The sequence below is a fragment of the Mesoplodon bidens genome (assembly GCF_964165515.1).
Source record: "Mesoplodon bidens genome assembly, chromosome: 6".
Lineage (NCBI taxonomy): Eukaryota > Metazoa > Chordata > Mammalia > Artiodactyla > Ziphiidae > Mesoplodon > Mesoplodon bidens.
Genome location: NC_138162.1, coordinates 84007973 through 84031762, shown reverse-complemented (window position 1 = coordinate 84031762; position 23790 = coordinate 84007973). Strand labels below are relative to the sequence as shown.

General features: G+C 40.3%; 1 protein-coding gene across 1 annotated transcript in view; it reads left to right on the top strand.

Annotated features, from left to right (window-relative positions):
* Window positions 1-14285, top strand: part of NMRK1 (nicotinamide riboside kinase 1) — a 33628-nt gene extending 19343 nt beyond the window's left edge. Inside the window, exons 5-9 of the mRNA XM_081236654.1 lie at window positions 6278-6425; window positions 6504-6575; window positions 7205-7311; window positions 9573-9656; window positions 13679-14285. Coding sequence (XP_081092780.1) covers window positions 6278-6425; window positions 6504-6575; window positions 7205-7311; window positions 9573-9656; window positions 13679-13698 — 431 coding nt within the window. The 3' untranslated portion in view covers window positions 13699-14285. The remainder of the gene's footprint in view (window positions 1-6277; window positions 6426-6503; window positions 6576-7204; window positions 7312-9572; window positions 9657-13678) is intronic.
* The last annotated feature ends 9505 nt before the right edge of the window (window positions 14286-23790 follow it).

Here is a 23790-nt window from a genome sequence, read left to right as displayed (position 1 = left end):
AATAAAAAGTCAACCTCAGGCTTCCCTGGTGGCGCAGTGGTTGCGAGTCCGCCTGCCAATGCGGGGGACACGGGTTCGTGCCCCAGTCCAGGAGGATCCCACATGCTGTGGAGCGGCTGGGCCCGTGAGCCATGGCCGCTGGGCCTGCGCGTCCGGAGCCTGTGCTCCGCAATGGGAGAGGCCACAACAGTAAGAGGCCCGCATACCACCACCAAAAAAAAAAAAGTCAACCTCAAAAGTAGTCAAGGAAATTCTCTGGCGGTCCAGCGATTAGGACTTGGAGCTTTCACTGCAAGGGCCCGGGTTTGATCCCTGGTTGGGGAACTAAGATCCCACATACTGCACAGTGTGGCCAAATTTTTTTTTTAATTTAAAAAAGAAAAGTAGTCAAAGAATTATAACTTATTTTTTCCTCACTTACCTAATAAACAGATTTTTTTGTTTTTTTGCAGTACGCGGGCCTCTCACTGCTGTGGCCTCTCCCGTTGTGGAGCACAGGCTCCGGACGCGCAGGCTCAGTGGCCATGGCTCACGGGCCCAGCTGCTCCGCAGCATGTGGGATCCTCCTGGACTGGGGCACAAACCCATGTCCCCTGCATTGGCAGGCGGACTCTCAACCACTGCGCCACCAGGGAAGCCCAACAGATTTTTAAAAGATTAATAATTAGTAATGGCATAGGCCCAATAAAACAAAAACTTATAGATGGGAATATAAATTGGTACAACCTTTTCTGGAAAGGAGGTTGAGCACGTGTCCCAAAGATGGTAAAATATTCATGCCATGTGTTCAGGTGTCCCACTTCCAGGAATCTATCTTAAGGAGAAATCTGCACTTTTAGGTAAATGTACAAATTTAAGGTAAGTCAAGGTAATGTTGAAATCTTTGTGATAACTACCAAAACAATAGTTTTAAAGTATATAGCTATCAGTACTTCCCTGGTGGCACAATGGTTAAGACCCCGCACTCCCAGCGCAGGGGGCCCAGGTTCGTTCCCTGCTCAGGGAAATAGATCCCACATGCATGCCTCAACTAAGAGTTTGCACGCCACAACTAAGGAGCTCACCTGCCACAACTAAGGAGCACTCCTGCCGCAAATAAATAAATATTTTTTAAAACAATAACAATAGTATTAAAGTATATAGCTATCACATTTGTAAGTAGGTAGAATCATTAAAATATAGCTGATAGGGGTTTCCCTGGTGGCGCAGTGGTTGAGAGTCCGCCTGCCGATGCAGGGAACACGGGTTCATGCCCCGGTCCGGGAAGATCCCACATGCCGTGGAGCGGCTGGGCCTGTGAGCCATGGCCGCTGAGCCTGCGCGTCCGGAGCCTGTGCTCCGCAACGGGAGAGGCCACAACAGTGAGAGGCCCATGTACCGCAAAAAAAAAAAAAAAAAAAAAAAAAAAAAAATATATATATATATATATATATATATATATAGCTGATAAATGCAAAAGAAGTAAAAATCAGAACTAAAATATCAAAGGATGGTGGAAAAATAGAAGATGATAGTAAAATGATAGCTTAAATCAAACATCAGTAGCTATATAAAGTTAAATTAACTAAAATGAAATACTCAAAAGTTGTCAGACTGGATTTTTTTAGAAAGCCAACTATAAGCTCCTTATAAGAGATATATTTAAGCATTAGGATATAGAAAAGTAAATATTAAAAGGCTAGAACAAGATATACCATGCAAATATCTACTGAAAGAAAATTAGTATAACTGTACTAATATCAGACACAGTAAAATTTAAAGCAAAGAGTATTACTAGAGATAAAGAGAGCTCAGTGAATCAATTCAACTGGAATATAAAACAGTCTAAAATTTGTATGCACTTAATAATAATGACCTCAAAATACATTAAGCAAAAACTGACAAAACTAAGTGGACAAATAGACAAATCTATAAGTATTGTGGGAGACCTTAATACAATTTTCTCAGTAACTTATGGAACAAACTGACAAAAATTGTGAGTCTAACAGATTTGAACAACACAACAAACTTGACCAAACTAACATATATAGAACATGTACCCAACAACAGCAGAATACACATTTTTTTCCTCAAGAACGCATGGAACGTTAACCAAAATGGAAGGCATACACAAGGACATGGAACAAGTCCTAATACATTTCAAGGTATTGAAGTAATATAGAGATATCTTCTAATCACAGAGAACTGAATTAGAAATCAATAGCAAAAGAGTAAATAGTAAATTCCCAAGTGTTTGAAAATTAATCAGTACCTTTTGTCTGATTCTTAAAAACTTTTTCTTATGCAAAATTTTAAATATATACAAAGAAAGACAGAAAAGTATAATGAACTCTCATGAATTCACCATCCTGATTTTAAAATGATGAACTCTTGGCCAATTATATTTCATCTATACCCTCACCCACCTGCTCCTTCTATATTATTTTGAAACAAATTCCAGACATTATCACATTTTATCTGAAGCAAAACACTTCTGTATATCCCATGGGTCACAGAATAAATCACAATGAAAATTAGAAAATATTTTTAACTGAATGATAGTGGAAATACATTAAAACTGATGGTACTTCTGGTTCCAGCCAAGATGGCTTGGCCCCATTCCTTGCTATTCCTCCCTCTTATAACTAAAAACCACGGATGGAATACAACAAAAAGGAAAGACTCTGAAAGATCAAGAGAGAAGACTGACTGGGGACTTTGGATCTTGAGGAATGACATAGCTGTGAGTTTCCTGTTTGTTTTTTGTTTTTTATCTGTCTCATATATCTGGAAGGGGGTGACTGGTGATGGAGAAGTGTACAACATGGAACCATCAATAGGTACAACCCAAAATTCCCAAGAAACCTGTTCCCTATAGTCAAAGGACTAGAAAAAGGGTGGCCTAACAGAATAGAAAATTATTTTGATAATATCCACCTTACTGTAGGCAAACAAAAGGAAAAAACCAACTTCCCATCATGGTGTTAGCAGGGCCCAGTGGAGGGCTAGACTTTTGGACCCATCAGCACCAGCAAGGTATGGTGAGTTGGCTTTCCACATCGTCATAGGGATCATATCAGTGGTGCCGAACGGAGCTGAACTTCCACACCTACCTGGCAGCAAAGAGACCGAATAAGGCAGTGTGAGGTGGTGCTAGTTGGCACTCCACTTTCCTTAACCAGGCAGTGTCAACTACTCGCAGCAGGACCCACTTGAGAGCTGAACTTCTATCCTCACTGAGCTGTAATGAAGCCACACCCGCATGCTTTCCTCTTTTCCCCCCACAGTCACCCCCCACCTCAGTATTGGTGAGGCCCAGCAGGCAGCTGAACATCCACCCCACCTGGACCTGCACACTACACCTAAACAGGAACACTGCCTGCAAAAATAAAGATTAAATAGGATCCAGAGCCTCATAGCATGGTACCCAAAATTTCCAGGATGAGACTAAAAATCATTTGTCATATTAAGAACCAGGCAACTTTCAACTTGAATGAGAAAAGACAATTAGACACTAATACTGTGATGACACAGATGCTGGAATTCTGACAAGGATTTTAAAGCAGTATTCATAAAAAGGCTTCAGTGAGCATTTGTGACCATTCTTGAATCAAGTAAAAAATTAGAAAGCCTCAACAAAGAAAGAGAAGATGTGAAAGAGAACCAAATAGAAATTTTAGAACTGAAAACTGATACAATAATTGAAATTTTAAAACTCACTGGATGGGTGTAACAACAGTATAAATATGACAGAGGAAAGAATCAGTGAACTTCAAGACAGAACAATAGAAATTATTCAATCTGAACAAGCAAGAGAAAGTAGACTGAAATGAAATGAACAGAGGGACTTCCCTGGTGGTGCAGTGGTTAAGAATCCACCTGCCAGTGCAGGTTACAAGGGTTCAATCCCTGGTCTGGGAAGGTCCCACATGCCACAGAGCAGCTAAGTCCGTGCACCACAACTACTGAGCCTGCTCTCTAGAGCCTGTGAACCACAACTATTGAGCCCACACGTCACAACTACTGAAGCCCACATGCCCTTGAACCCTCACACTGCAACTACTGAGCCCATGTACCACAACTACTGAAGCCCACGTTCTCTAGGGCCTGCATGCCGCAACTACTGAGCCTGTGTGCTGCAACTACTGAAGCCCATGTGCCTAGAGCCTGTGCTCTGCAACAAGAGAAGCTACCACAATAAGAATCCTGTGTACCACAACAAATAGTAGCCCCCACTCGCCGCAACCAGAGAAAGCCCTCGTGCAGCAATGAAGACACAAAGCAGCCAAAAAAAAAAAAAGAGCAGAAATGTGGGACAATAATGAAAGATCTAACATTTATATCATTGGAAGCTCAGAAGGAGAGGAGGAGTGTGGTGCTGAAAAAGTATTCAAATAAGTAATGATGTAAAACATCTCAAATTTGGCATAAGACATAAACCTACAGATTGAAGAATCTGAGTGATCCTCAAAAAAATTAAATAAGACTGATCAATTAAAAAAATAGAGAAGGCACAAATTACATATTTCAAAACCAAAAAGTTAATATCACTACAAATCCTACAAACATTAAAAAGATGAGGATAGGGCTTCCCTGGTGGCACAGTGGTTGAGAGTCCGCCTGCCGATGCAGGGGACACGGGTTCGTGCCCAGGTCCGGGAAGATCCCACATGCCACGGAGCAGCTGGGCCCGTGAGCCATGGCTGCTGAGCCTGCGCGTCCGGAGCCTGTGCTCCGCAACGGGAGAGGCCACAACAGTGAGAGGCCTGCGTACCGCAAAAAAAAAAAAAAAAAAGATGATATTATGAAGAATTTTATGCAAATAAATTTGAAAACTTAAATGAAATTGACAGTCTTACCAAATTCAAATTAACCAAAACAAACACCAGAAAAAAAGAGAAAATCTTAATAGCTCTATATCTTTTAAATGAATTAATTCATAATTTAAAAACCTTCCACTAAAAAACCTTTAAGACCACATGGCTCAGTTCAGTCATTCTGGAGTGGGGCTGAGAATTTGCATTTCTAATAAGTTCTCAGATGCTGCTGATGCTGCTAGTGTAGATAGCATGCTTTGAGAATCACTGTTATAGGGTACTTTTCTAGCATTAACAACTGTAAACTCTAAAAGTATGCACATTTTAGAATTTGAATGTGACATACATGTATCCTTTGTAAATTATTTTAATGATTTTCCTCCTCTTATTTATCTGTAAGAGCTCTTTATATATTAAAGATATCCATTCTTTGCCAAATACATTGCAGGTATTTTCACCAGTGTGTCATATCTTTCAAACTAATTTATAAATATTTTGTCATCCAAAAATGTTAAACTTTTATATAGTCAAGGGGGAATAGAAGTTATAAATAAAGCAATGAGTTTATAATTGTCAAAGCTGGTAATGGGGACATGGGAGTTCATTGTACTCTATGCTCTACTTTTGTATATGTTTAAAATTTTCCAGGAGTTTCCTGGTGGCACAGTGGTTAGGAATCCACCTGCCAATGCAGGGGACACAGGTTTGAGCCCTGGTCCGGGAAGATCCCACATGCTGCAGTGCAACTAAGCCTGTGCGCCACAACTACTGAGCCTGCGCTCTAGAGCCCAAGAGCCACAACTACTGAAGCCCGCACGCCTAGAGCCCGTGCTCCGCAACAACAGAAGCCACTGCGATGAGATGCCCACGCACTGCAACAGAGTAGTCCCGCTTGCAGCAACTAGAGAATGCCCACGTGCAGCAACAAAGACCCAATGCAGCCAAAAATAAATAAATAGATAAATAAAATTTTCCAGAATGAAAATATATCAAGCATACCACTTTATCAATATTAGAGTTTATATTTTTTGTCTAAAATATTTGTTAATTAGGTGTTTTTTTAGTCTTAGCTGCGGCACACAGGCTCTTAGTTGTGGTGCACAGGCTCTGCATTGTGGTGTGTGGGCTTCTCTCTAGTTGTGGCATGCGGGCTCCTCTCTAGTTAGAGCATGCGGACTCAGTAGTTGTGGCACGTGAGCTCTCTGGTTGTGGTGCGCAGGCTCTAGAGTGCTCAGACTCAGTTGCCCCACAGCATGTGGGATCTTAGTTCCCAGACCAGGGATCGAACCCGTGTCCCCTGCATTGGAAGGCAGATTCTTAACCACTGGACCACCAGGAAAGTCCCTAATTAGGTGTTTTGAAGGGTAAATAAAATAGTGTTATTTTATATATTTATAGACCACTGGCTATACTCATCATAAAAAGCCACAGCATAAAACTTTTGTTGTATTGATTTCATATTTTTGTGTGTTTGTTTGAAGTGCTTGAAGCACTTAACATGGAGGAAATGATGTCCGCCATTTCCTGCTGGATGGAAAGCGCAGCACACCCTCTGGCATCAAGAGACAAGGGAAACACTGAGGAAATTCCCATCTTAATTATCGAAGGTTTCCTTCTCTATAATTATAAGTAAGCATTCCCCACTCTAATATTGACTCTGAATGAATGGGGAAAAAATTTTGTGCACTAAATATGCTGTTAATTTAGGCCCCTTGACACTATATGGAATAGAAGCTATTTTCTGACCATTCCTTATGAAGAATGTAAGAAGAGGAGGAGGTAAGTTTTGAAATTGCCTTTGTGGATTGTAATTCAAAAGACAAACTTTAGGAAAAACAAGGAAACAGCATTATTGAGCAATGTGTATATGTCATTTTTCAAGCAAGAGTAGCCTCAATTCTTCATACAAAGAGCAAGACCTTTTTCCATAAATGGTCACCCACATGGAGTAATGCAAATTACTTTTCTAAGAAAAGGCTCTTGTACAACAAGCTCTTTGGCTCATCTTTCCTAAATCTTCATATGAAGCAATCCCATGTTGATTTTGGTTTTAAATTAGGGGGCCTGTATTCTGCTACAGCCACAGAGAACACCGATTAGTTTAAAGCTTACTACAACATATCAGTATCTCTTTCATTATTTACATTAATATTTGTCTCTCAATTCTTTTATAAATCACTAGAGGGAGGAAAATAATATGAATGGTAGTGAGTGAATTAGAGTTCATGTTTTAGATCAGGGGACTAAATCCATTGGGTGTTGTCTTTGTAACTGGCATTGAGTCTAAAAAGTGTAGTCTTAATCCTGTTCAGACTCAGTCTCTGAGTGATTTCCCCGTTGTCCTGACCATTATTTTACTTTATCAATTGTGTTTATGTCAACGTAAAGTTTCCTACGTATTTTGATAGTACAAGGATCTACGAGCCTCCAGACACCCCAGGGTACTTTGAGGGCCACGTGTGGCCCATGTATCTAAAGCACAGAAAAGAAATGGAGAACGTCTCATGGGAGATCGGTAAGTGCCTTTTTTTCCCTCCACGGAAGTCTTTTTACTTGTCATTGCCTCAAAGTACACAAAAGAAAGGACTTTAGAAGGCATTTTTCTCATGTATTAGATTATAAAAGGACACTTTAAGCTAGAACACTCTGGGCTCCCCCTTTTCCATACTGGCTCTCCTGCCTTCTGTTTCTCTCTCTATGGCTCTTGTGAAAGTTTGTCAACTTCTAGATGGTCATTCATTCAGCAAATATTGACTGAATGCCTTCCATGTACAAGGCACTGCCCTGGTGATATCAAGGGAAATAAGTCAGACTCAGTTTCTACTCTTATGAACCAGCATTCTATCAGGAAAATGGATGTTAAATGGATGATGCACAAGATTATCCTTTTTAGCTGTGCTGAGTTCTGTGACACTGAGCTTCAGGGGGACCGCCCAAGTCTCAGCAATCCGGGGAGGCTTCCTTGAGGAAGCCACATTTAAACCAGATGATAGATTTAACTAGACAAAGGGAGGTAACTTGGGGAGATAGAAGGTCACCCCAGATAGTGGGTATGGTGCATGAAGAGACCAGGGGGCACCAGAAGGAAGGTTGTGGTAGAGAAAGCCAAGGCAAGAGGTGATGTTGCTGATACAGGAAGGGTCCAAACCCTGCAAGGCCATAGACCAGTTAAGGACTTAGGTCATTATCCTAAGGAAAGTGGGACGCCCTCTACAGAGAGGCTTTATACAAGGATATGGTAAATATAAAATTTTTGTTTTAGTAAGATCCCTCTGGCTATGTGAAGGGTAGATGTAGAGGGTGCAATATTGGACATATGTACTCAGAAGAACTGCGTGATAGGATAGACATGGAGGGTGCAGGCAATTGAGGTGGCAAGGACAACAGCTCAGGAATTGGCAGGCGTTATTTCAGAAAACAGGAAAAAGTGAAGGAGTCTCAGATTTGCAAGGAGGAATGCGAGTCTGTTTTGCACGTAATGAAGCTGAGATGCCTGAGGGACTTAAAGCAGTGATTTAGAAATAAATAGCTGGATCTATGGGCCTGGGCCAAGAACGGATCCTTGAAATATAGAGTACCACATGGAGAAGATGCAGGAGGCTGGAGAGAGAAGGGTTTTGGATGGGGTAGAGCAATCAAAACTGATGTATCTTTTCAGAATAAAAGGAGTTGCGCATATTGTGAGAAGCCTTGTGGCCTCTTTGGTAGCTACAGAAAGCACACAGGGCCTTCCCATGATCTGGCGGCTATTATGGTCCCTTCTTCAGTCCAGTTCAACCCCTCTTCCCCATCCACAGAGCCTCTCGTGACATTCTGGCCACACCACTTCCAACATGGACCATTGGTTGCAGGGATGTCTTCTTACTACCCCTCTCTCTCTCTCTCCATCTAAAATGCAAATCCAACCATGCTCCTACCTTGCTTAAATACGTTCAAAGATTCTCCAGCCCTTCAGTATAAAATCCAAACAGCCAGACCTCAAGGCCACTAAAGACTAAGGCACAGCTCTAAAATCTCATCTCTATACTGTTCCTGCCTCCCCACATTCTAGCCTTTCCAAACTGAGCATCTTTTCCTTAACAGACAAAGTTCCTCCTACCTCCCTACCTCTGCAGTTTTCTGACTAGAAGGCCCTTTCTTTCCTTTAACCTACATAAGTTCTACTTTTTATCCCAAACTGACTATGCCAGTTTTGTTAAAAATATATATCTCATGGGCCTGGAGAATTCAGATTCAGTACACATGTGAACTCAGACCCCTCCATGGTTTAAGAAGCTTCACAGGTGATCCTGATGTATAAGTAAGTTCAAGAACTACTCCCTTAAGTGATTTCTTTTTCTTTCTTTCTTTCCTTTTTTTTTTTTTTTTTTTGCCATGCTGTGCAGCTTGTGGGAGCTTAGTTCCCGGACCAGGATTGAACCTGGAGTCCTAACCAGTGGACTGCCAGGGAATTCCATAAATGATTGTTTTGAGAAGGGACCTCTTCAGTACTCCTAAAGTGCCATATGCACAGCGCCACTTAACTCTGTTTCTTTCTTTTTTAATTTTCACATCAGCTAGTTTGAATTTTCTCTGCAATAAGTCACAATTTCTTACCCGTTGTACCTGGCTGTGATATATTTCTCTCTTTAATGGCTATTTATTTCTTTTTAAGTTATGTTCCTGGGTTCTTTGGTTAAACCTATTGGTGTTCTCAAGAGATGCCAAGTGCCAGAGTAAGCATCCTGTATTAATAAGCCTGCTAGCATTTAAACTGCTCTCTTTTCCCCTTCTCAGTTTACCTAGATGGAACAAAATCTGAAGAGGACCTCTTTTCACAAGTGTATGAAGACCTAATACAAGAACTAGCAAAGCAAAAGTGTAAGTATTGTCCAATCAAAGTGGATTGTGAAGGAGCAGCCAGGAGAAATAGTTCATTACATACCCAAGAATGGTATACCAGGCAGCTAATGTAGGAGTGATTGTATCTATTCATGCATTGCTTTGAAGATAGTACAGAATCAGACACTCTGAATGGGTTTAGGGACTTGATTACTTTGTGAGTTTTTTTTTAAGGGTGAAAATATTCACCCTTTGTTATATCTCTTAATGATATTTATGTTATTTAGTTTAAAATTTTTAGTAGATGGCTGTTATTTCAATAGGACTGAAATTATCCTTTGAGCCTAGTGAAGTTAAAATGCTGGTGATCTTCTTTTAATATGTATAAAGTTCCCTTTCTCATTTATTCCTCCTAAAGATTTTTCATAAATTCTATTTCCCAAAATAAACAAAAAATTTTAAAAATTACTTACTGAGTGTTTCTTCAAGGTTTTCATATCAGACAATACATTTTGCAAGTGACAGAAATCTTAAATCTGGCTTAAGCAGAAAGAAAGTACAGGAGTGGCAGTGGCTTCAGGCTCAGCTGTATTAAGGAGCTCAAATGAGGTCCTCATGGTTTTGCCTCAGTTTCATTTTCTGTTTGGGTATATTTTGAAGTCAGTCTCTCTCCACTGACAGATATGATGTCTTTTGGCAACACCATCCTCCTAGGTCCAACAGCCCCAGTAAAAAGACAGTTTATTCTTTTTCAAGATTGTCTGTGAGTTGATAAATGTTGAAGCTGGGTGTTGAGTACAGGGGGTCTATATATTATTCTCACTAGTTTTGCATGTGTTTAAAATTCTTTATTTTGGACATTTTTTAAAGCAGTTTTCCATTTTAGCCCAGCAGAAAAGTCCCAGGAAAGATTTTGATTGGTCCTGCTTGGGTCACATGACTTTTGCTAAACCAGTCACTATGCCTGGGGAGATGGTTTATTCTGAATGGCTAGGACTGGATCATGTACTCATCTTGTAATTGAGTACCCCTCGTAAGACCTCCTGACTTAAGGGGAGAAATTCCCCAAGGGAAAGCAGGGCAGGAGGTAGAAACCAGAAGAAGAAGGATGACAAAGTGTGCTGGGAAAACAAAACTATAGATCTAGCTGTTTCATTGGAACTGTTTGAACTAAAAGGGTTTTCATGGCTAACATACAAAATGCAGTCATCAGCCGGCTCAAGAGATGACAGTGTGTGTCACTTTGGCAGTGAAGAATATTACATGCTCTTTTGGTGAGAAACAAATCCCCCAGTCCAAATCTCAAAATCTCTCAATAAGAATTAGATCTCCTATGCCCTCAGTAAATTCCTATCTGACTAGCAGTCTAAGCCCAGCCAGGCAGCTCATTGATCCTGACACACTCCCAATTTCAGGATCAGCCCTTCATGTAGACATGAACCTATTTAAAGAAATTTCAGGACCATATTAAAATTTCTTCCTTTAAGTGGAACTTAAAATCCTTGCCAGGAGCTGATTCACTTTGTTATAAAGCAGAAACTAACACACCACTGTAAAGCAATTATACTCCAATAAAGATGTTTAAAAAACAAAAAATCCTTGCCTGCTCAGGTATGCCTGCTCACCTCTGCCATCTGTTACTCTGATAGGCCTCCCATAATGAAGCTCAGGCGCCAGCATAAGTGGATACACTGAAGTTTGCCCTTATGATCCACCTGCTGATAAAAGTAAAGGAGCCTTGGAACTTGCCTGATAGCACAGTGGTTAAGAATCCGCCTGCCAATTCAGGGGTCATGGGTTCGACCCCTGGTCTGGGAAGATCCCACATGCCGCGGAGCAACTAAGCCCCTGAGCCGCAACTAAGCCCCTGAGCTGCAACTAAGCCCCTGAGCCGCAACTGAGCCTGCGGTCTAGAGCCCTCGTGCCACAACTGCTGAAGCCCGCGTGCCTAGGACCTGTGCTGCGCAACAAGAAAAGCCACCGCAATGAGAAGCCCATGCACTGCAATGAAGAGTAGCCCCCACTCGCCGCAACTAACTAACTAAATAAATTTATTTATTTAAAAAATGAAGGAGCCTTGATCGTGTAGCTCAGGCAAATTGCACCTAATTCCATACCAAGTGCCAGCTTGTGCCATCTGGTCCAAGGCCCAAGAATAGCTGGCATGTTTTGATGGGCTGAAAGCCCACAGCAAAGTACATTTCCATGTGTGTGACACCCTCCTCTTTCCTTGCCTACACCCTAGAGGTTTGTAAGGAAGTATTCCTTTGTAAGGCTATCTTGCTTGTGTTCAAGATATTGCATAAAGCTTAAAAAGAAAAAAGTAATAGCAAAATGTTAGAAAAGACGTAAAATCCAAAGAAGATCAGCTTTTCCTACCTCCAAGATCTATGTTCATTTTTTCCAGTTGTGTAAATAAGTTACTGCATTATTTATATAATACATCACATTTCCCAGTTCTTCCAACCACAGTACCTGCCAAAGCCAGCCTGGAGGGATCCTCAGCATAGCCTGGTTTAACCCTCAGTATGGGTCTGAGCTAGCCAGGAGACCTTTCAAATGTTTCAGTCGACTACACCTCAAGCTTTTGATAGCATCTCATAAACTCTTTAACTAATTTTCTATTCTAAGCATATAGAATCATAATTGTGATTAAGTAATAATAATGAAAGGCAAACAGCAAAGATTGAATTTAATTAGTAATGAAACAAATAACCCAGGAGAGTAAGTTTATAAAGTAATATGTTTAATCCTTATTTAAATCCAGACTTTGAGGCAAAATTTAATCATTACCTATTCTCCCTATGACAAGGCAGCTCTAGCTACCAGGAACATTCAAACTCCCTTTAAATAAAATGTTTGTTTTCATCTCATTATAAAAACATAATATATTTTTTTTAATTTTAATCTTTTAGGGAGAAAATAATCACCTATATTCCCACCAATCATCACTGTTAACATTTTGATAAGTACATATCCAACGTTTTTGCTATTCACATCAGTCTTTTATATGGTTACATGGTTTACATAGTTAATTGCCATGCTTACTTTTGTTTTTAAATTAGTATTTAATATTTAATAAGCTTTATAGAGTCCATTATGTAATGAAACTGAATAAAACTAAATAGTTCTCCCAGTTGAAGGATTCAAGGCTGAGTTCTGTTTTGCTCGTTAAAAGTAAATTATAAGACCTGACAGTGACATCTTGCTATGGAAGAAAGATGTCAAATCAAAGGAACAAACATTGTAAAATAAAAATTTAATAAAATGAATTTGGGATATTTTTCTATATTGAATTTAAAATAGTTTCCAGTTATAAAGTAATAGTAGTATAATTATAAAGTATAATATCCAAATTAATAAAATTATTGAACCATTTCCCAATTGTTGGATATTTTGTGTTGTTAGAAAGCTTTTTACATTGGCAAATAACATGCGATAAAAATATCTGCACAGATTACTGGTTTTCTTCTTCTTGAATTATATTAAGATTTTTCAGAAGTAGCACTTGCTTGGTCAAAGAGTATCATCATTTTTATATTTTACATGCTTCAAAGATTAAATAGTATCCTAAAATAGGTGTGCTTTTCCAGCATGAGATGTGTAATAAGAATGCGGTAGGCTTATCACTGAGTTTCTAAGCCAAAGTCACTAAGTATTCAGCAAGGCTTCCTTACTTTAAAAAAATAAAAAATATTAAAAAAATAAACATTGAAGGTAAGAATACTTCTTTCCTCGAACCAAGGATAACATTCCAAAACAAGAATTCTACTGTACCAGCCACCTTTTGTGTTATTCTTCTAGTTCTCAAATTATTTCATTCCTTGAAGTCAAGGATTATTATACCAATTGCAAATCATATTAGATATCTGATAGCTGAAAATAGGCTTAAATCTAACACAAGGATTAAATGAATGAGACTTGGACTCTATTTAGTTCTTTACAGAAAACCACCATTTCTTGCCCCAGAACCCCTGTAATCTTAACATCCTTAGATGTTAGTGTGAAATGACAATTGGAATTCTCCATTAATTTCTTTTCTATTTATAATTATTCCCCAGGTTTGCAAGTGACAGCGTAAAGTTGGAATGCACTGAATCCTTCCTGGAGTGAATTAGGAAATTCAAAGGAATCTATGCAAGAACGTTAACCAAGATACAATGTGTACTTCAGTACGATGACAGCCTGTTGTTTTGTTTATTTGTTTCTCTGTTTGTTCTATCACACATGATTTCCTTAATACATGGAAAAGTAAGTAGTTATCCATGACAATGGACAGGAATTTACCTTAACTTTGTTCTTACTCCAGGAAGTGCAAGATATAGCATAGCCCCCAAAGAGTGAGTCAGTTTCTCTAGACCAGTGATTGTCAAACTCTTCTGAATGGGACCCGGAGTAAGGAATAAGATATAGATCACAATCCAGTATATATGTAATCTATTGATGTGTGTGTTTGTGTGTATGTATCTATATGTGTTGCATGTATCATATCAAGAATTATAAAATATTTACCTCACATACAATGTACTCTTGATATTTTTCTATTTTTAATTTTTTAAAAATATTGGTTACCATCCCATACCAATGCCCACCTCCTGCAAATAATGGGATTACCAGGAGTAGTCATATTGGTAATCATATTGAATAAACCAACAATTTGCAACAGTATCTTTTTTGTGTTTTTTTGTTTGTTTGTTTTGTTTTGTTTGCGGTACGCGGGCCTCTCACTGTTGTGGCCTCTCCTGTTGCAGAGCACAGGCTCCGGACGCGCAGGCTCAGCGGCCATGGCTCACGGGCCCAGCCTCTCTGCGCATGTGGGATCCTCCCGGACTGGGGCATGAACCCGTGTCCCCTGCATCGGCAGGCGGACTCTCAACCACTGCGCCACCAGGGAAGCCCTTTTTTGTGCTTTGTCCTTGTTGCCGCTGTTACTGTTTTTTATATGTGTCTGAAGCCACTGAATCATTTGTGTCACTTATGTTGAGACTTCGTTACAAATAAGGTTTTTTATGTGCATGTTTTATTTTGTTTTTGTCAAACCATTGGTCTAAAATAACAGAAATAAGTTACAGTTACTTCAGTGATAAGTAATACAGGGGAGCTTTCATTGAAAAACACAATAGGAGATCTGTATAATCGTATCATTTTTTTGAGGCCTCATTCAATGCTGGAATTTAAATTAGTGATCAACTTGTTATTTATTAATAGTAGATAGATTGCTCACACCCTCTCAGTCCTTACAAATATAAAATATATTCTTACATTAACTTTAAACATTCTCTACAGACTCATCTGATCAGCACTCAGAACTTAGAAATTTGTAACTAGCTTACACTCAGGGATGACTAGGGGGTTTTTCGGTCACACACACTGAAAAAAAAAAAAATCTGGGCTCAAATTACAGTTCTTCCTTTTAATAGCTATATGTCTTTGATCAAACCATTGAAAATCTATACTTCCTCTCTATAAGAAGGGGATATCAACAGTGCTTAGTGTGGGTTTAGTGGAAAGTAAGGATAAAGTTCCCAATCCTTCATATGGCCCCCAAGACACTCCCTGATCTAGTTTATGAGTGCCTCTCTACCCTCATTTCCAGTCACTCGACTCACTGCTGTTCAGCCATTGGGACCTCCTCTTTTCAAAATTACCAGGACCCTTCCTGCTTCACAGCGGGCTCACGTGCTGCTCCCGAGATACTTAGAGCAAACTTCTGCAACCCTTCCCTCCAATTAGTCTGCTAACTCCTCCTCCTCTCTCAGAAGATGCTGCTTCTCAGAGGATTCCCTCCTCCTTGCCCCACCCTCATAGGTGCTCTCAAAGTTCTACTTTTCCTTCAAAGCGTTAATCACAATTGTAGTTATGCTGCTGCTTACAGAATCACTCATTTAGTGGCTGTCTCTCCAGCTAGACTGCAAGCTGCTTGAAGGCAGGACCTACCTCTGTGACTTAATTACAAACACACCCCTGCTAACTAGCACAGTGTCTGGCACATAATGAACACAATAAATGTTGGGTACTTGTTATAAATTACTACTATGTCAGGAATGAGTTCACATGCAAGCAACATGTTACTTGACTAATAGTAGCTTATTGGGGTTTATTATTTTTACATAACCAAGAATTATGGGTTAGAGTTAGAGTTAGGGTTAGGGTTAGAGTTGTCAGATTTAGGGGGGAAAAAAACAAAAAGAAAATTAGAGGGCATACAGTTAAATTTGAATTTCAGATAAACTATAAATAACTTTTTAGGGTAAGTCCCCAATATTACATATTGAAGACCTGTTTTTCTGATATTTAGCAACTTGAAAGTGTTATGGAAAAGCCAGGGTCTTTCATCCTTGGCTGTGGAGCTACCCCAGGAGGTCACAGGAAGGCAGCAGAAACTCACAGCACAGTGTCAATTATAAAGGCAGGAAGTTGGGTAGAGGACGCACAGCCAGCCGCAGGCCTTCCAGAATCACCCAGCAGTGACCCCAACAGCCAGAACTCCCTCCATGGCCACTTCTCACTGAAAGAGAGGCTGGGAAGAGGCGTTCTGAGAGGTTTGAGCTCATTGTGTTTCATTGCCTGGGGATGTTGCCACGGGGAAGAAAAAGCTTTTACTAAGGAAGGAGGAGAAAATAGGTAAGCAACAGCAAGTATTACCACAAACTTTTTTCTGCTTTTTTCTGGCTCTGATTTTTGCAAGCTTAGATAGATGTAATTTGTGTTATCAAAACAAGGGGATCGGGCTTCCCTGGTGGTGCAGTGGTTGAGAGTCTGCCTGCCGATGCAGGGGACGCTGGTTCGTGCCCTGGTCTGGGAAGATCCCACATGCTGCGGAGCGGCTGGGCCCGTGAGCCATGGCCGCTGAGCCTGCGCGTCTGGAGCCTGTGCTCCGCAACGGGAGAGGCCACAACAGTGAGAGGCCGCGTATGGCAAAAAAAAAAAAAAAAAAAAAAAAAAAAACCAAGAGGATTATTATTTTTTTTTAGTGTAAAAGTCTAGATATGACTTTTCAAACTTTATTTTTTCCAAGAATTTCTGAAATACCATCCCCCACAGAGGGCAATTGTTGATTGAGAAGCATCATACTTGATGGTCATTTCCCCCATTTTAGCATGTGAAAACAGGTCAGAGAAAGACTCTTTATCTTGAGAAAAAAAAAAAACTTTAACAAACATTAAAAATGTAAACGTTCAAATCATTTTGGGAAGAAGTAAACATTTTTGCTTACTACTATGAGTGAGAAACAAATCAGGAATTTGAAATAAAGAATACTAGTGCTTCATTTCCAGTGTGTGCTTTCACATTTAGTTACTCTTATCAAAGCAGTTAATGGGATAGATATCTGTTTAGAAAGACACATGCTCTTTATTTATTGAAAAGGAGCAAATCTGCTGAAGACTTCACTTTCTATGTATAAATAACCTCAATCCCTTTAGGATGAATTTGCTGTAGGAAGGTTTCATTGTGCTTAATGTTAAACCCAGAGGAGGGAATTTAGAAGAGGGCCTCATGCACGGACTGTTACAGTAAAGGGTGAGATTCAAGCCCACCAAGTTACCTTTTAAGAATACGCTTGTGGTACTGCATAGAATCATAAAATGTTGGAGCAGTATCAGCTTGTCTAATGCTCTATATTTATGTGTGGAAATTAGAGCCAGAGTTGGTGACCTGCCCAACCCCATGCAGCTAGTTATTGGCAGGACCAGGGCCAAGACATAATCCCTACACCACACAAACATGCACACATATATTTTTCATTTTAAAGCAAAAAGCGGCAGAAAAATATCTTGCTAGCATACATCTCACCATCTTTCCTTCGAAGGGAGCAAATTGTAAAGGCAAAGGCTGTGTCAGGAAAATGAACCTTTCTGTTTTGGGCTATTGGAGCTTTGTCAAGGAGGCAAGCCAACTCATGAGGTTATCTGAGGGGCAAGGAGCAGTGATGAGCTAATGTGAGCTCCATGCCACTGTCTGCTATGCTGACCTTAGGTTTGTGGCTCTAGCTGTTCTTCCAGTAACTGCAGGCATGGTGGAGACCTAGGGAAAAGCAAGGGTATGGAAAATGTAGAATGAGCATTACTCTCCACTTCTGTGTACACACAGAAACAGATGAAAATTGCAATAGCAGCTTTGGGGCCCGCATCAAGGCAGCATGACCTGCAGATAAGAGAACATCAAAAACAGAGTTTCTTACCAAAGTGAGCATAGCTGATGCATTCATGTCCACGAGTCCAGAAACACATCATCAATGTAAAAGTAGAGATTAAAATATTATTTTCCGTGCTAGCTTCCAGATCCCAGAGAAGTTCGGTTGTCTTCTTCAAGATTAAAAATTGAGACTAAGGATGTCCCTGGTGGTGCAGTGGTTAAGAATCTGCCTGCCGGGGCTTCCCTGGTGGCGCAGTGGTTGAGAGTCTGCCTGCCGATGCAGGGGACGCGGGTTCGTGCCCCAGTCCGGGAAGATCCCACATGCCGCGGAGCTGCTGGGCCCGTGAGCCATGGCCACTGAGCCTGCACGCCCGGAGCCTGTGCTCCGCAACGGGAGAGGCCACAACAGCGAGAGGCCCGCGTACCGCAAAAAAAAAAAAAAAAAAAAAAAAAAGAATCTGCCTGCCAGTGCAGGGGACACGGGTTCAACCCCTGGTCCAGGAAGATCCCACATGCTGCGGAGCAACTAAGCCCATGTGCCACAACTACTGAAGCCCACGTGCCTAGAGCCCATGCTCCACAGCAAAGAGAAGCCACTGCAATGAGAAGCCTGTGCACCGCAACAAGAAGTAGCCCCCCCTTGCTGCAACTAGAGAAAGCCCGCACAGCAACGAAGACCCAAAGCAGCCTAAATAAATAAATAAATAAATAGAGACTAAAACTTGTACAAATAAATCCTTATTGACTCTCCTTTCTGTGTCTGCACAGCAAGTTCCTAGAACTTACTGTTATAACAGTGGTTCTCAAATCTTAGCATGCACCAGAATCCTTTGCAGGGTTTATTAAAACAGAGATTGCTGGTCCCCAACCCCAGAGTTTCTGGTTCAGTTAGTTTGGGGTAGGGTGCTAGAATCTGCATTTCTAACAAGTTCCCAGGTGATGTCGATATTGCCTACTCAGGGCCCAGGAGGAATTACTGCTCTATAGTGGGCAAATAAGCACCTTGCAGGCCCAGGAGGACCCAAACTGGCTGTTATTCAGACACTACCAGACTGAAATTATCAATATTGTCAGCTCCTAAAAATATTACAGAATAACTCTTGCATCAGTTACTGATTTTATTCACTCTTAGCTCCAAATTCTCCGTTTTTGCTTTTTCTGTGAAAATGAATCTGGGCCTTCTAGTTTTCCTTTGCCAAGTGGAACAATGTTAAGCATTGTCAATAGAGGGCACTGGAGAGCCGTTGCAGGAAAAGGATTTTGCTTTTAGGTTCCTGTGGGTTGGCAATGCAGCAGAGTGTCTCTGGTGAGACACCTACTGGGGAACAGCTTTTCCATGGCACCCTAGAGGGTGGATTTCCCCAAAATTCCAGGGGATAGATTTCCAGCAAGTTTTGCCAGCATTTCACCACAGCTGCTTCCTTGACACTCAGTGAGCCATGGCAGTGCCTTCTCCAACAAGATCTGGCTGTCATTAATAAGGGGGGAAGGGGTGGGGGGGGAATAAAACCTCTTCCTTTGGACTCAGACTGATAGATACAACCACTGGATATACTATTCAACTGATTTATACAAGACAAATTTGGGCAATTGCGTGGCTGCTTTTTTTTCTTTTTTTACCTTTGTAATGTATGGCATAAGGAATACAGTCAATAATATTGTAATAAATTTGTATGGTAACAGATGGTAACTAGGTTTATTGTGGTTACCATTTTGTAATGTATATAAATATTAAATCACTATGTTGTACACCTGAATCTAATATACTATTGTACGTCAATTATGCTTCAATTTTTAAAATGTCAAAAAAAAACCAAAAATCACACATACACATTTTGGCCAATAAAAAGGGCCACGGTCTGCAATTCTATGATCTTTACCTTACTATCCTTTCTATAGCAGACTTTAAATGAATTTCCTAAGGATATCTTGGATATTCTCAATTTGACAATAAGTTTTTCATGCAGGAGGAGGGGCTTAGTTTTTTGAATGAGGCTTTCAGGAAATTTTTTAAACATGATTTGTCTTTTTTAATAGATCTATCATCTGTTAGTCTGAAGGTTATATTGGAGGACTTCCTTAAAACTTCAAAGTGACCATGATGAAAAAATCCAACAGGAAAAAAATTTCCAACAATGACGATGCTTCTGTAAAAGTATGGTATTTATTTTACTGTATGGGCATTTGGACTTCTATCTAGTGGCCTATAAATTTATAGAAATAACTAACCTTTACTGAACACCTACCATGTTTCAGGTATCGTGTCAAGTATTGTCAAGAAAACTTTCCAAAACCGGGAAATAGGCAAAAGGGCTACTGCATGCCCTTTCAGAGTTATCTAAGCATTTTCTAGCCAACCTACCTTAGCCAGTTCTCTGGGAGTGTGTATCTTTGTTTGACTCGCTATTTTCTCTTGATTAGGATATTTTAAATTTCATAAGAGTAGATGTTAACTTGTAGAAATTGATACACAGGGTTTCTCAACCTCAGCACTATGGGGATTGGGGGCTGGAAAATTCTTTTTTGCGGGGGGGAGGGATGTCCTGTATGTTGAAGGATGTTTAGGACCATGCCTGTTCTCTACCCGCTAGATGCCAGCAGCACTCACACACACCCTCACCCCCCAGCTATAACAACCAAAAATGTCTTCAGCCATTGCCAAATGTCCCCTGGAAAAAGAAATTACCCCCACTTGGGAACAACTGATTGTCATGAAAATGAAATTTGTTCGCTAGAGATGCAAATTATTTATCTGGTAACGAAGACAACCCCAGAAGTTACAGTTTTATTGCCCTGTACATTAAACAGTCTTGTATCTAAATTAGCCAGCTTTTTCAAGCCTTTTTCTTTAGCCACTGTAAATACTTTGCTCTCTCCAGTTTTCTTTAAACCATCTTGTCAGTTCTCTCATTAACATGTGAAATGAATCTTTGACGCATGCTCACTTTATATTTGTATGAGAGTCATGTTTTTAACTTTTTGGGAAGTATGTTTTGACAGTACCTTACATACATTACTTTAATTCTCATGACAACTGTATAAATCTGAGGCTTTGAAAGATAAAGTAACTACCCAGAGTCACACTGCTAACATTTGTTGGAACCAGGTTTGGAACCCAAGACTTTATGACCCCAAATAGTGAATCACCGAGCTACTCTGTATTATGAGGCTAGTCCTGAAACTCTGGGACTCGGCTTGCTGTTGTCATTGTGCTTAGCTTGCAACTATACCTTTGCAGTTCTTGGCCACCCCATTTATACACTATGAAAGGCCTTCATAGTTAAAAATCCAAGAACCAATCAGAGTAGCCTTCTAACTTTGGACCATTCTGTGCTCACTTTATTATAATATCACAGATGTCAACAAAATAGGAGGCTGACAGAGACCTGGAATCTGTAGCAACTCAACTCAAGACTCCATGTTCAACACACTTATTGAGCTTATCTTTGTGAGTGAGTTGCTATGCACCTTCTCCCTCTCTACCCACCCCCCTTTCTCCCCCAAGCCTGTAAAAGACCCAGCAGGAGACTCTGCTGGAACTTGCTTCCCCTGGTAATCACTTTTTGTCCCTTTCCCTGTTTTAAAAATGGGGGATGTGGTAGAATAAGGCAGAAAGGCATCAGGGATTCATGACATCAACACTTAAAGCTACTTTGTTTAGGTCTATGCTGATCTTCATGTCTTCTCTGTCTAGTTCAATAATACTATTTACAGTAGGCAGCATATAAATGTTTATTTGACCCACTGGTTAAACAATCAGTTGCCTGAGTCTTCAAATTTTTAGGAGGTAACCTAGCTTCATGAAAAATACATGCAATGATAAAAATAGGTATCAGCTGTAGAGTGCTTACCATATACCTGGCATCATTCTAAACTCCCTAATATTATCTCATTTAATACTCATTAAATCCTACTAGAAGATAGTATTATTTTTCAGATGAAGGAACTGAGGCACAAAGAGGTAAAATAACTTGCTCAAGGCCGTACAAGTAGTGGCAGAGCCAAATCCAAATTTGATTTCCAATTTCATGCTCTTAATTATTATACTCTGCCATAATAACAGGAATGCTTGAGTACCCGACTGGTAGGACTGGAATGAGGGGGTTAAGGGATAAAACTTCATTGAAGATATGACTGGCTTAGTATCCTGTAAGCCAGGATATACAGGATATGTAAGAGGAGAGAACCTCCAGATCTCTGTTTTGATGTGGTCCTTACTGAAGCAAAGGTTGTACAGAGCTCGGAAAAGGTGCTATGATTACCCTGACAATATTGGATGGAGGACATATTGCCTAGCTAGCCTACAGCTGCTAAAAATAGCAGATTTATTTGGTGGGAGACTTGACATCTATTTTGGATTATCTCATGTAATACTATTGCACATTGCTTTTAGTAAGCCACAAACAACATGGAGGTGTAATTGCATATTTATAAGTTAGAAGAACAGTTAGAACTTTGAGGCCGTTAGTAATAGAGATGATGTTTACCTCTTGAAAATCATTTCTTTCACTCAAACACATGTAGGAACACAAAGTACATCTTATCTTTCATGCCACCTATCCTTCCACACCCATGAAAGTTAGGCCAACCTTAAGAAATATTACCCAACTTGACAACAAAGGAAAATGAGATGCCAAGATGTTATTTGTGGCCACTCAAGTTGTCTGCTTTGGAGACAGATTTTTAATAAAAATCAAACAAAGGTAGACATTCCTAGAGAATTGGATTTTTTCAGTATAAACTGCAAACTAGGTATCTTTACTTGTTCAATATATTTTCTCTCTGCCTTTCTTTTTTCATTCCAATAGGCTTGTAATGAAGTGGTCACCAAAATAACAAGGCAGAACAAAACCAAAAAAACACCATTCTTAGGGTACTATAAGTCTGGGCCTGCAATTTTTTTTTGAATTTTATTTTATTTATTCTTTTATACAGCAGGTTCTTATTAATTATCCATTTTATACATATTAGTGTATATATGTCAATCCCAATCTCCCAATTCATCCCACCACCACCCCCCCTGCACCGGCCTGCAATTATTGAGTCCTCTGTCTTTTGGGGAGTCCCATGGTACCATAAGATGAAGGTTAAGTCAAGGATGTAGCATGTGGAGAAAGTAGCAGCAGTGGTTGTTATGCTGGAAAGGGAAGCAGCCAAGTGGAAAGCATGTAGGACTGTGAGAAGGAAAATCTGTGTTCTCCTTCTGGCTCCAATGCTCAGCTATGGGCATGTCATTTAACTTCTCTGAGCCCAAGGAAGCTAAGCCTCCCTCAAAATTGAAATTACTAATATTGACCTCATGGCATTTGGTTAAAAAGTTTATGAATATGAAGTATCTAGTCAAATGCCTGGCATCTGGTGGGTGTTCACTATTATTAGCTCTGTCTTTCAGTCCCAATCTTCCTGACGCCAGCCTACAAACCTAACATTGTTCTTAAGATCAAATAAGATGTTATGAAATCATCCGAGAAACTCTAAAGGGATCTGCAAATGTTAAAGGCTTATTAAGACAGATCTAAGTCTATTTCCACAGTTAGAGGTGAGTCATAACCCTTGAGGTTTTTAAAATTATTATACTTTCCCCTTCAAGCCTTCCCTTGATACTCATTTTAATCATTTTCACCCTATAAACAATGAATGGGTGTGTTGGAACATATAGTATGTTTGCTCTAGGATGGTCCTCAGCCTTTGCGGCAATAGACATCCCACCTGTGATGATCCCCCTCCTCCTACTCAAAGACACCTTCATCCGAGCCATAAAATCGTATCAAGCTGCTTCAGCCTTGTTCTCTCGGATTGCTTGATCTGGGGAAAACCAGGCAATAAATTGTGAGAAGACTCAAGCAGCCCTGTGCAAAAAACCTGTGTGGCAAAATGGTTTGCCAGCCATGTAACGGAGCCACCTTGGAAGTGGGTTCTCCAACCCCAGTCAAGCCTTTGGATGACTGAAGCCCAATTGACACCTTGATTTCAACTTCGTGGAAGACCCTGAGGCAGAACCCCCAGCTAGGCCACCCCCCAAATCCTGATCAACATA